At 42.1% G+C, this 14,314-nt stretch overlaps 1 protein-coding gene across 14 annotated transcripts in view; it reads left to right on the top strand.

Moving 5' to 3' along the window:
- The window catches only part of ARHGEF9 (Cdc42 guanine nucleotide exchange factor 9), a 351,467-nt gene extending 343,998 nt beyond the window's left edge, over window positions 1-7,469 (top strand). For all 14 annotated transcript variants that reach the window (XM_019487852.2, XM_019487853.2, XM_019487851.2 and 11 more), the window contains one exon: window positions 675-7,469. In XM_019487852.2, the coding sequence (XP_019343397.1) occupies window positions 675-702 (28 nt within the window). In that variant the 3' untranslated portion in view covers window positions 703-7,469. The remainder of the gene's footprint in view (window positions 1-674) is intronic.
- The last annotated feature ends 6,845 nt before the right edge of the window (window positions 7,470-14,314 follow it).

Raw genomic sequence — 14,314 nt, forward strand, 5'->3', positions numbered from 1 at the left:
GATTGACATTGAATGTATGCTGGTGGGGCACAAATGAAGTAATTCATAACTGACAGGGTATCACTAATTCCTGACCTATACATTGACCTTTGAGGATTCTGTACTAGAGAGGTGACTAGGAGTGGACCCACAAATGTGACCTACCCAAAACTTGTAAGCCCAGACTGTGCATACAAGAGTTTAACTACTAAGGGTATCTTTGCCTTTGCTACAGAAAAGTGCTTCAGGCTTTCTCAGGGCTAAATTCATCCTTGTAAGTGTTCAGAATTCCACATTTTGGAGCAGAAAGAGGTCCTTAGCATGCAATGACCCAAAAGCTTCTGAGGCCTTGAGTGAAACAATTATTTGACAGGCACTATTGCTAATTTTGCTGCTTGGCCTACTCAGTCGAGGGCTACTGCTCTGCACTGTTCTCACACTCTGAGAGCATCACTAAGACTATTGCTCCATTTTCAGTTGCTTTCCATTCCCAAAATGGTTGGATCCCCCTTATATCACCAAACCTAGCAGATAAAATCTAGTTGCATGCAAGTCACTTGATCAATATGGATGTTTAGCTCTTCTTTCGATATTAGTTACAACAGCCACAGCCATAAAAAGCTTTAAGCCACAATCATGCTGTTTGTTTTAATTTTTCATAAAGGAGAATATATAAAAAAATTAAACTCTTGCAGGAGCGATTACTTCATAAAGAAAACATAAGAGTCCTGAAGAGGTGCTTCGAACATGGACATCTGGTTCTGAAGTAGACATCACTCCCTGCCACCCCACCCCCTGCCCTTCTGCCAGAGAAGAAAGTTGTTAACAGGATTTTGGGAAAAGAGGAAAAAAAGGGATACATGTGGCTCTAATTCTTATTCTGTCTGTGGTCCCAATTGTTGTAGTGTACTAGTGCCTCACAATTTTCTATTTATTATCCTCACAACCCCTGTGAGGCAGGGATTCTCTGTTCTCTCTGTTTTACAGAATGGGAGCTAAGGGGGCAGATTTTCAAAGGCATTTAGGCACCTGGCAAGACTTTTGGAAGAGTCTAGGTGCCTAGTTCCCATTTAACTCGATGGGAGTTGGATTTCAATGGAAATTAATTGCCTTTGAGAATCTGCATTTAAGTGACTTGACCAAGGTCACACAGAAGGTCCACAGAAGAGCAAGGAATTGAGTGTTCCACCCTGGTCTTCTAAGTTGCAAATTAACATCCTAATCATTCTGTTATCCGCTCGCCATTACTGATAGGACAGTCACTTCTATAATGGAGTTTATGGGTACATCTTGGCTTTATTTACCTTTATAACAGTTGAGAAGCATTTCTTTGGATATGATTTGTCAAGCTATGCAGTAGAACATGTACTGATATGGTGTTGTGTATAAACGAATCTGATCTGCACAGCATTGAGGTTCACGGGAGCTTTTCCATTGGTTTCAAAGGGAGAGGGATTGTGCCTTTAGCAAAATCTGCCCTAAACAGTCATGCATAAGGGTCTACGGAACAAAATGTCTTATGGTAGCAGAGTGGGAACCCCTAACTCACGTAGAATGGGACAGAAGAATGTTTTGCAATGAGGTGTCTCATTTTAATCAATGGGACTTCACAAAACTAGGTAGTCAGTGCAACTAGAGCATGCGGTGACAGAATCAAGCCCGTGGTGAAGATTGGGCCAGATTCTTCTTTCAGGTACAACTAGTATAAACTGGAGAAACTCCCTTGACTACACCAGCGTTACTCCAGATTTATACCAGATATAACTGAACACAGAATTTGACTCATGCTTTAACTAATGCTTGGAACAACAACATTGGTGCAGTGACCTGGTAAATACTTGAAGGTACTTTGATGTGGTCATTTTAAGCCTAGGACTTTTCTACTGAATATACCATTATTGGTGCAGGGTGGATTGGTTGATGCTACACTGTGTTTTCTGTAGATGGTATTTTCATTAACTTCAACAGGAGTGGTAGTCCAGTACAGAATTTGCCATTTCCGTCTGAATGCCGGATTGCTCCAAACAGATGGTAGGGTTCCCTTATGTATAGCAATGGAAGAAAAGGTTTAGCTTTCCATTTCTCATGGCAGATTTCAAACGGAGAAGGTTGAAAATGAGATGGGTTTATCTATTCTACTTCAGCTGATCCTGCTTATTGCGTCTGCTACAAGGTGTCTAATTCTGGAGTTGATTTAATCAGGAATGGTGCTTGACACTGGAAAAACAGAGTAGCCTAGCAAAATATGAGAAATCCAGAGATCATATGAACAAGTATCATACCTGGAGAGATAGAATTTAGTTTGAAACAGGACTGTACAAAGAAGAGAGAATTAAAAGAAACAGTGCCAAATTAGCTCTCTGATGGAGCCCTGGCAAGCTGATTTGGAAAGACTTTTTATCTCACCAGACTCCATGGAATAAAAGAAACATTCCCTCACAGGATTCACCAGACAAGCTCTATTCATCCCACAATAGGAAGTTTTTGAGAGTTGTGGAGTTTCTTCGGACATGCGGTCTGAGGATTCTGAGGATAGAAGAACATCTTCAACAAATTACCTCAAAAAAGTCATGATCATTACCTGGGTGAATATACACTGAAAATATTCAAATTCTTGGGAACATGATCAACAAGGAAATTATTTCTGCTTTGAAACCTGCCAAGAGTTATCCTATTACACTTGACTGCATCTAAGCCATCAGTAAACAAGAGCAAATGCCACTGATTGTTAGATCTGTTTCTGTGGAAGACGCAATGGAAACCAGGCAGAGAGACAATCCAAAAACACTTTGTTGGGTTTTTGAGCGTGACATACTCCACTGACAGTAGAATGATAGAACCTCTTCTTGAACAGTCAAAAGAAATGGAGATTTCATTCAGTGATCTGAGTGGTCAAGGCTATGGTAGTGGGACAACTATGAAAGGCAAACAGTGGAGAGAATCTGGGACTTTAGCAAGAGAGCATTTTTTTTGGTCCTGAACAATGTGCTTTCTTTTAATCTTGTATTCAACATTGGTGCAAGTTATTGCATTGAAGCTGCAGTACTTTTTTATATGGATCAAAGCATTTGGGGGGGTTTCCACAGTCTCACAGTAACTTTAGGATGTTATGCACCAACATGCGATTAACCTATTTCCAAAACTTTTAAGTGAAACAACAAGGGATAGCCAAATTGATGGGATCCATGTATTTTGGTGCCAACTTTCAGAAGTCTATGATATTTCATTATCCATTGCCAAGAGTTTAAACCTAAAGGGACCCACAGCAGCCAAAACTCAAAGCAATACTGCATTGTTGGCTCACAAAATCTGTGATTTGAAATCTTTGCACAGTGTGGTACTTCAGTATGATATGCCCTATGAAGGCAGCACCACCCATAAAATGCTTAAGACAGCAATGTAAATTCTGATCAAACTATGACTTGAAGGATTTCCTTGTAAACTACCACTGTGATAAAGGACTCACATGCATCCTTACTGATGCTAAGAAACTGGCCAATGAGCTGGAAATTGAAGCTTTCCACAAGAAAAATCAAACAGAGTATGAACCCAAAAAAGTGAGTGTTTGATTATGAGGCCAGAGATGAACCACTAACTAATCTAGGAAACAACTGTAAAGTAATTTTTCTTCTGTTATGTTTAAGATACTGTCATTGGTCACTTGAAGAGCACCACAAGCTGCTTGCCAAGGTGAGGGAGAGGGTTGCTATTATTTCTCTAAAACATCAAAGGTGCCCTGCAAAGAATTGCAACAGTCATGCTTTGTTTTAAGAAGGGCATTAGATGATGATCAGCTTGGTGCAGCAACATCCTCTCACATTAATGCCCTGGATCTTTGCAGTGGATTTCAAGGTCTTGGCAGACAGCTGAAACCTAGAATAAGCCCAAAAGTCACATTGGAGTTTCTATGCAAAAATAAGTTTTTGTCCTCATTTCCAAAGATATCTATTGCCATCAAGATTCTGAGAATGTTGGCTGTGTCTGTCTGAAGTGGAGAGCAGCTTTCAGAAACGTAGAAAGATATACCTGCATTCTGTGATGGCTCGGTCTTGCCTTGTGTGCCTTGCTTTAATTTCAATTGAAAGCCAAACTTCAGGGAGTAGTTTCCTGTGCAGACATCCCTTTACACATCTTTGTGTTCTCCCAATTCTGGACCAGCAGGTTTAACCTCTAGCTTATTTTAGTATAATCTAAGAACTACTCTAAACATATGTCTGTGTGGCAAAATAAAGGTTGATCACAACATGTGGTAATATATCTAGCTAGCATGGGTAAGGATAGCAGTAAAGACCCAGCAGCATGTGCTTTAGCACAAGTTAGCAACCACAGGGTCTCTGAAGAGCTTATAACCTGGTATTAGCACATATTTAAAGTCTATGCTGCTGCATCCTCACTGCTATGTTACTCATGCCAGCTTGGTAGGTAAGTACAAGCTATGGTCAGGTCATGCCTTCATTTTGCTGTGTAGACATGCTATAAACTGTTTCATTGACTAGTGGTCACCAAATGCCCTGCTCCACATGCCCAACTGTGCCCAGCTGTGGCTGTAGGTGATGAAGATGAAGTGCCAAAAGGCCATTTAAGAATTCCTACATGAGGGAAAGTCTGGAAGAGAAGGAGTTGGGGTATCTGAACCAAATGAGCTGGACAGGTGGGGAAGGCAGAAGAATCAGAGAGAAAAGTAAAGAAATGAGCAGGGAAGAGAGACTAGTTAAGTAAGAGGAGAAGACAGATGGGAGGAATGGCAAGCTGACTTGTCCATGGTCTGGGTGGGCAAACTTGCTACTAGGCAAAGCTTGATTCTAATCTCACACTTCTGTATATCCAGTTACTCCAGCGAGGGAAGCCTAGTTCAACCACTACAAAAATCCTAGTGCAACTAGATTTGAGTGAGCTGAGAACTGAATTTGCAGCACTGCTACACAAACCAAGTTCAAAACTCCCATGGACATCAATGGAAGCAATGGGTGGTGGGGCGCATGTACAGAACAAGCCCGTGAGATCTGCACTGTACTTCAATTACTAGACCCAGGAAAGGACATCAGGGTTCCTAGCTACTAGTCCCAGGCCTGCCACTAGTTTGCATGATGACCCTGGGCAAGTCATCAAAGGCCTCATGCTAGATTAAAGAATGACTCCAGCTCCCACTGACATAGCTACAAGTTGTGATGCTCACTTCCTCTGCCAATAGGCCATGAGTATTTTTTCCTGCCTCTGTTTACATTATCTGCCCTCCCTTCCACCCCTACCCCCCCTCCTGCCCCCAGCCCCTGGCTCCACTACCTACCTCATGGGAAAGTCAAGAGGCTTTAAGAAATGGCACATCAAATTTGACAATGGATATATCAGGTTTTAAGGCCCTCTGAAATCCCCTGGATGAGTTGATTTGGGCCCATTTGCTTTGTCTGGCCTCTGCAGAGTAATAGGAGAGATGAAAGTACCAAATCATAGAACTGCATTGTTGGGAAGGGCTTCATAAGCCAGCTAATCCAACCACCTGCAAAAGTGTAGGATTCATTTTCAATTAACTGGAATGCCAAGACATCTTTATTTAAACTTAGAGCTGCTGCTTGGGAGAAGGAATGAGTTGGCTGGAATGTGGATTTCTTTTGTAACATTAAATAATTGACAGTGCTGACAGTGTGGGGCACCCTGCATTGTGCTAAAATCAGCAGAAATAATTGAGAGTTTGTATGCACAAGAGTTTTACCAAATCTGTGACCATTGGAAATATCTTTGTGGATTAATTTTCTGCTAGTGGAACAGATGTTTTAAATAAATAACCATTTCCCAGCAGTGTTTGCACCCAAATATTGCAACACTGAGGACCTTAGCATGAAACTGAATCAAAATATACAAAACAAGAAACTAATCTTGGTTATTTTTGATTGTCCAACCAAACTGAAGTGTGAGAAATAAACAGCAGGAATACACTGCAAAGGAATGTTTTCAATATGCTAAGGTGGCAGGAATGCTATAAAGGTGTTTGTATAAAATATATCTAATTGATGCCCCTTTAAGACTGTTTCTGTCCTCAGATTAAAGCTGCTCGTGGAGAAGTAATTATTATTGGGACTCCGAGGTCAGTGTTTGGGGAGTTCAGGATGCTATATTAGCGGGAAGAAACAATTAGCATCTTAACAGAAAGACAAGGTCAGAGGTTTAAAGAATTAACTAAAAGGCAGTAAGTGATCAAAGAGACTCCAGAACGCAGGCACCCAGGGCTCCAGGGTGGGATGGGCTCAAGCTTGTCTTTGGTTCCTGTTTACATGACATGTCTTCTTGCTCCATGGTCCCTGATAGCCATCCTGAATAGCAGTCTATGCATGCACTGATAACACCACATTTATGAGCTCCAACCCATCACGGGGAGCTCCACAGATACTGCACATCTGGGAGCCTGCTGCAAAACAGGCCCTCAACAAACTGAAGCTTGAAATCAGCCAACATGCCTCCCAGACTAGAGTTTCTGCAGAGCCCCTGCACATCAGCCTAGCAGGCATGGCCACACATCTCATACGCCAAACAGTGAATGATATTCATGGGAACGCAGGCAAGGCCATGAGGGAGCTTTTGTCTGGGAGAGCGGAACAGTGGCATCAGCTCTAATGAGACTAAATGACAGCCTCCTGCTTTGCTACATTCCCTTTTAGGCATGTCCCTTAATTTGATGCAGCTCTTGTTTGTTTGTTTGTTTCCTATTTAGCTTCAATCTACCGTACCTCCCGTTTCTGTTCAGTTCATTGCCTTTCTGCGGCTCAGATATGTGTCATTAGTGCATCTTGCCCAGACAGTTCCCTAAGCTACTTCCACCAACTCCCTGTACTTACCCTCTAGGCCCAGAACTGAGATTACTAATCCTTGATTGTAAGAGGTGGATTTGTAAGAGGCTCTGATCTCTGCTTGTTCGTCTGCATGTTGCATGTGAAGGGCAGAATTCTCCTTTCAGATGCACATAGCAATTCTCACCTCTGTTGGCTATTTTTGATCCCTGCCCAGAGCTCTGGGAATCAAGACTCGCTGCACAGATTTGAGGGGGGATATTCCTGTGGGAAATTGAGGCCCCAAACCTACCAAGATTAAAGTGTGTGCTTAATTTTATGCATGGTAGCATGTCAGAAGGGCCCAGAGCGTATATAAAGTTGAGCATGTGCGTGTGTCTTTGCACCATCAGGTCCTTATGTTCCTACAACTCACGTGGCTCCCCAGAGTGACACACATCAGTCCTTTACTATTCACCCTCACTCTTTTGCCTTTGTTGGTGTCCTCCGTGTGCTCTTCTAGCAAATACTTGGATGCATAAAATCTCCGTCTTACAAAAAAAGAAAAATCAAACAATTTCTTCAACCTCTTTTCTATCATAAAAGGGTCAGTTACTGCACTGTGGATACCCATAGTCTGCTTGATAATGACATGTACATAAAATCTCATATGTCTCTGTGATGTTATACTGTTGCACAAATAAACTTTGCTTTTGTGTATTCATTTTAGAGAGGTACATTGTTATCACTTTAGTGACTGGTTATTGGTCCTGTAAAGTGAAAACCAATAATATTTTGATTTCTTTCCAGAATCAGCCTCTGGGTCTAGTTATTTCATCAGCAGTGTGTGCTTGAGTGAAATTAGTATTAATTATAGTGTAAAAGCACCGCAGTCAGGGACCAGGAGTCATTTGTGCTAGGTGCCGCCCATAATTCATTTCAGTTGCCTGAATATTCTGTCTACAACACAAAAGTGACTTCATTTGACTTCCCTGTGCTAACAGCAACTGATTATAGCCAAGGTAGCCAATCTCAAAGGCAAGTACATTCTCAGACCCCAAGAAATGTCCTGCATATTCACTGCACGTCATAATTTAAAACATTCAGAGCTGTATCAGTGACCATTAAGGATAAGTGTCGTATGCATTAGTTTGGGAGAGTGACAAGGAGTGATGGGGAGCAGAAAGTATACTATCTTATCAGTTCAGCTTACAAATGCTTTTTTTCCCTTTCATTGCAGTCTTCAGTCCCTTGTGACCCTGTTTACGGGGAAAGTATGAACAGCTGATGTAGAGCTGCACAGAAAAGCCACTTGCACAACACATTTTTGATCCTATAAAACGTACCTATTTTACTGTAGGTCCTTAAGGCTCACATCTGTAAGCATCAGCTCCCAGCACTTTATCTATTTCCTAAGGGCTAGATCCAAAAAAAGGCTTAGGCACCTACAAGTGGCTGGGCAGGAGTTTTGTGGGCTGCAATTCAGACATCCCTCTTTCACCCTAAGTGCAGCTTGGGCATCTGAGAGGCCCAAGTTCTCTGGGAGAAATGTACTTAGGGCCCCAAGGTTTAGCTTCTGCACATGCTTAGAACCTATCACCATGTTGTTTGTGCGAAACATTCAGGTGTTGAAACCCTGCATAACTGTCCAGTGGGACCTGGTGGGGTAGATATGCTCGGAGCACACCGAACCTGACATCATTGCGCCCATAACCACTCATCCTAGAACGTGGCCTGTGGTGGTACCTATGCTGACCCTCTGCATGATCACCTTAGGACTCACTTGCTCACAAAATGGAAGACCTGAGTTCTGGTCCCTGTTCTCAAAGCTGTTTTTGTATCTTACCCAGTGACTGCTGCATGCAAAGTGCTGTGCACACCTAGGAGCATGGACTGGCACTCAGGCCCCACTCTGGCCCAAGAGGGTTGTAATATCCACCTCGCTGGGCTACTGAATCATGCTCCCTCTTATTGTCTCTTTGGCTCCTTACTCTTCCACTTGTTTCATGGAAGTCCATTTTGGCTTAGCCCATTGCTTGGTGGTTAGGGCATTATCCTGGGAGAGGTGGACTTGAACTCCTTCAGACTGTTCAGGTCCTAAAATGCAGGTGCCTCACTTCCAGGTAGAGTGCCCTAAGCAACAGATCATTAGGCAAAAGGAGGTGGCCCCACCACTGGCTATCCTTGAAAAGAAGGAAGCCAGAGAGTTGCCCATACCTGAAAGGATAAAGGAGGTGTCTTATGTTTAGGGGCAGGTTTCAAACTGCCAATTCTAGACTCAGTCATTGCTGAAGTGCAGGAGAGATGACGGACTTCAGATACATCCCTCTTCTCCAGGATATCTTATCAATGGACTGCTTTAGGTATTCCTCTACTCAGTGCTCTGGGGCTGTGAAACCCAATCCAAGGCATCTAATGCTCTCTATTTAAAATGTAAGTAGCTTAGGTGCCTAACCTGGGTCTGTGGATTCACTCTCCCAGAACAAGGCACGTGCATGTTAGGCATAGTGAGCCTGAGCCTGCCTGTGTCTAAATTCTCATTTGGCCCTAATGTCACATATGAAGGCACCTAGAACATCCTGGAAACAGGAAAGGGAGAAAGATCATTGCTCACCACAGTGAAGGAGCAGAGTAGGTGTGAGTGCTGCAATGCAGGGGTGTGGATGAGTGCAGGAAAAAATAGGCTGGGGAGTAGACTATATACTGAATATAGGTCTACTGTATCTATCCCCTCTCTCCAACCTACTGCACCTCCCTGATTTACTCAGCAGTGCCTTGGCATTACAGTGCACAAAGTTCAGACAATGAGCTCCTTCATTTGTTTTCAGTGTAGGTCCAAGATCTCATTCAGGAACTGGGTTAGAGGGGCTCAGCTCCAAACCGGGGGCTTGGATTTTTGGCAGACTTTGTTCCAGGGTTTGAAGGCGTTTGGATCTGATTTCCCAGGCTTAGCCCAGGAGCTGCCTCTCTACGCTAATCTCTTTCAGAAGCGATTAAGTGAGGCAAGGACAGAGCAGCCACTTTCATGTGAGTATTTCCTGACTTTTTAACGCTTTAACCATTTTTTGTCAGGTTATTTCAGCATGTTCCTTTGGGGTTGTGTTTTCTTTAAAGTTAGGGTCATACCAAAACCACTGCTGTGTATACATGTCTGCATTTGCTGTGGCATGTGGCAGCCTTGCTACACTACATCAGGGCCTGTTTATACTGCTACCTTGCTATGCCAGGCGATGCCATGCTGAAACATGCCACACATTCATGTTCATGGGACCTTGGATTTCATTTTCAAAGTCCTTGCCAGCCTCTCATCTTGCCTACTGTCCCAGCAGGTTGATTTATGCCTCCAACAAGCCCAGGGTGCCAGTCCCCATCACTCACTTGTCCCATCTTTCCCATCACTTCCCACAAATCCCTGCAAAGCTTCCTTGGTATCCTTCTTCAAATCTCTGTTGTCTTGATGTCTAGAAAAAACTTCATGGCATTTAGGTTGCCCAGGTGCCTCTTGCACTGACACGTGCAACACTTTTCCTTTTGCTCCGTCTGTTTCTCATAGATCAAATCGTAAAGTCACTGGACAGAGATTGCCCCTTTGTTATCTGTACAGCACTGAGCACCATGGACTCCTGGTTCAGGACAGAACTTGTAGGGCCTGTTTATACTGCTAGCTTGCCATGCCAGGTGAGGCCAGGCTGAAACGTACCATTCTGATCTGCATAATGAACTGGAACCAGATTAGCTGTCTTAGTGCAGCACTGAGGCAGGCTAATTAGCCCTGCTGAGAGAGCGAGCTAGTTAGCACAGCACTGCACAAACACGTGAGAGGGAGCATGTGTGAAGCAGCATGGCCCATCTTATCCCATTGCCACCTGGAACACCAAGGTAGCTGAGCAGACATATCCCTACATGCTCCAGTAACGCACATGACAAACCATTAGTAAACAGAATGCATGTTGGGTTAAGAACAGTAGTGGGACGCTGTTCATTCAGAATAATCCTTTTCGCACCAGAGACAGGCCTGAGCCAACGCTCTGATTCTATCCAAATGTTGTTCCTCTGGCTCACTTCCACTCACTCTCGTGGATTACAGCAGAAGGAGGAGGTATTTGTTTTAACTGCTGAGGGTCCTACTGAAGGAGGTCTAGGTAGAGCTCTAAGTGTATAGCAAATCAAGGCCCTGATCCAAAGTCCTTGAAAGTTACAGGAGTCTTACACTGACTTCAATTGTCTTTGGATCACATTTGGAACCTCATACTACTTTTATTAAAACCTCTGATTTCTATTATTGAATCCTGTGCACAAGCAGCTCAGTATTCTCCTCTCAGATATACATCACAGCACTCTCCCTTGTCTAGTTACTGAAGGGTCATCCTCCGTACAGTATCTAAGTGTTCCCCAGCTGCAAACCCCTGCTCCAGTAGGTGATGTTGGCAACATCCCTAAACTCAGGAATTGGGCCTAGTTTCACATCATGGGCACAATCTATGCTTGCATCATAAAAGCACCCCTCAGCTCACTGGGGGAATGAACTGAACATCAAGAATTGAGCAGGCCAGGCCTGATTTTTCACTTGTCGAGTTCTGTATAGAGTAAGAGAATGGGCCGTGCTTTCACAGCACCTGTATTCACTAGACTTGCCTCTTGCTGGTGCCATCAGGGCAGTTTTCTGTAGCACTAAACCCATTAAAGTTAATGAGAATTTTGCTCAGGACTTCAGCTAAGCCAAGGCTCTCCTCTGAATTTTATGCGCATGGGATTTTTTGTTTGTTTGTTTTTTGGGGGGGGTTATTATCAAATACAAAGTTCTTATTGAAACAGTCATTGCAAAACCCTTATTCCAATGGGACTTCACTACTTAATAAAAACCTATAAAATTCCCCAAATAACATTGTTACTTAAGCAATATCAAAGCTACCTTGGAGCACTGGCATCTTAAAAGTAGTTTGCGGGACCATAAGCCATTTTATTCAAGGAAAATGAAAGCTCTATGCAACAGGGCTTGTACCAGCCTAACAAGAAAAGTAGGATTTAAACAGGCAATGAGATGATGCAACAACAACTAGGAAAATAAAGTACAATCTGTAACTGCCAGGGACTCAGTGTGTTGCTGCTACCCAGAAATAGAAGGTGTGTGGGAAACATATCCTTGAACAGGCGCCAATGCTCACTGAAACAGGCACTGGCCCAAGTTTATTTTAATTAAAAATAAAACTAAGGGATCCATGAGGTGAACCTTACATTTGCGGTAAGCACTTACGTGCCTAAGTAAGGCCTTTGACAAGGGCCCTTGCACTAGTGAACACTTACAAGTTGTAGTAGCAATTTGAACCTTTATGTGCATTGGCAAGCACTTGTTGAAGTCATCATGTCCATGGGCAACTACCTGTGTAAATGTTCACCATCCTGGGTTCTTACAGAATCACAGTCTGGCCATAAATGATCCAGTTAATGAGCTGATGCTTTATGCTACCTGAAAGACTTTAGTTCTTATTTGAATATTAGGATCAGAAGAGAGAAAGACAGGAAGGGACCTCACAAGGTCATCTAGTCCATGCCCCTGCTCAAGACAGGATCATCCCTGATTAAAAAGGTCCAAAAGTCAACAGAAAAATTACCCAAAGCCCTGAAATGTCATTCTGCGTGCCAGTCTCAAAATGGAGAGTGCTGGATAAATATCTGAATAATTTGTGATTGATTAAAAAAAGAAAAGCACTATTTTTTAATAAATAACCTTCCACGTGGATTGACCTCCTTACCAACTGTTAGGGCAACAGCCCTGGAACAATAATTTCTTGCGTGAGGTGATCTTTAAATAAAATAGGCCCCTCAAGGGGCTGCAATCACGTGTCAACATGGTACCTTCCTCCTTCCTTCTTGAATCCATTTCTTTGCTTATTGATTGAGGTTGTTCCTGCTCCCAGTCTGGCAAGTTCCTCCTAGATACCCATGTAGGGTTGCACTCTTAAATGACTGTAAAAAAAAAGTACATGCTCCAATGTTTATTAATTCCCGTTCCAGATGTGCTCAGCTGGCAAATTAAAGGATGTCTCTTAATGGGATACCCAGCCTGTCTTAACAGGCAATCTGAGAGTCTTTCCTTATAAGTCCTTCCATACCAATAATAAATGTCCAGAAAGCAAAATTAGGCCATCATGGACATCCATACAACGTGGAGGCCTTGTGCAAGTTAGCACACATGTAGCAAATTGAAACATAGCAATCAGCTATCGTGCTACTGCAGGAGCCAGAGACAACTCCTCTCTTCGGTTCTGGCTCTGCAGAGCTAAAGGGAGGGAAATGCAGTAAAAAAAAGGGGGGCATGATTAAAGTGAGCAGAAATAAAGTAGATCACACACCAGGCAGTGAAGGAGAAGCTGCTATTTTTCCAACTCACATTTCTAACTGTCCTTGAAACTAAAATGATGGTTCCTGGCATTTAAAAGAAAGAACGGCAGCTAAACAGACCATGTGGATATTTCTGTTTAAAAAAAAAGGCTTATTTGCCCAACCAAAATGAAATATTTGTGGGTAAAAAAAATCTTTTTCGTCAAGATACTTTTTTCTTTTCTTTTTTTAAAGAAAATATATCTTTCCCCCAAAGATGTGGCATTTCATTGAGTAGAACACACTGCGTCTTTCTTCTTAAATTCCTGTTCCACATTTTTCTATCAAAAAATTTAAAAAAAGAAAGGCGATCATTCTCTATCAATTTTTTTGTTGTGTTTTTCCCAAATATATAAAATTAATTTTAAGTGAAAATTCTGCATTTCTGTTTGTAAAATAGGCTTGCTTCCCTTTCTCAGCCAATTCTACTTCTAATCTTGCAGATTATATAATCTTGTGGATTATACATTGTGAGCAAAGGTTCAGATCCTACTCCAATTGAAGATTTTTCCTAAAGTACAGTAATAGGAGGCAAGACAGCAGGGCCAAAAATTGTTAGAATGGGGTTAATTTTTGAAGAGGTTCCCTTTGTTCACATCTCTGATTTTATTTCACAGTTAAACATCTGTTCCCACAAAAGCACAGCTGGGGAGGATTTGCAAGAAAAGCGTCCACTCCAGACCAGATGTGTAATGTAGTTAGTTATTGGTTGCTGAAATCAATGCAAAAGATAAATAACATGAGAAATGTTTCATAAGGCAGTTGTGCACATAGTTTGTATTTTCTAAGATATGATTCTTTCACTAGCATTATTTGCTTCTATGAAAATAGATCCTTTCTAGAAAAGAGGCTGGCTTACTGCTTTTCTATTCTGATTGATGTTTAGGTGTTTTTTATTTATGTCAAACATGAAGAATGCATTTTTCAGTGTAATTCTGTTGCTCTGTTAATATAGAAAGGTATTTTTCTGTGTTTCTAATTGGGGGGGAGGCAATTTATGTGGCATCATTATTTGAGTTTACTTTTGCAAATGGCTACATTACCCTTTGTAGTTACATTTTGTATTTGTAGTTAAAAAAGGATAAGTATGGAAAATAAAATGCTTTAAGCTATTTGAAACCTAGTGTGTCTGTTAAAGGAATTAGTAATAAATAAGACAGGGCAAGTGTTGCGTTTCTCATTTTTCTGCTCAA

The sequence above is a fragment of the Alligator mississippiensis genome, chromosome 8 (genome assembly GCF_030867095.1).
Source record: "Alligator mississippiensis isolate rAllMis1 chromosome 8, rAllMis1, whole genome shotgun sequence".
Taxonomy (NCBI): Eukaryota; Metazoa; Chordata; order Crocodylia; family Alligatoridae; genus Alligator; species Alligator mississippiensis.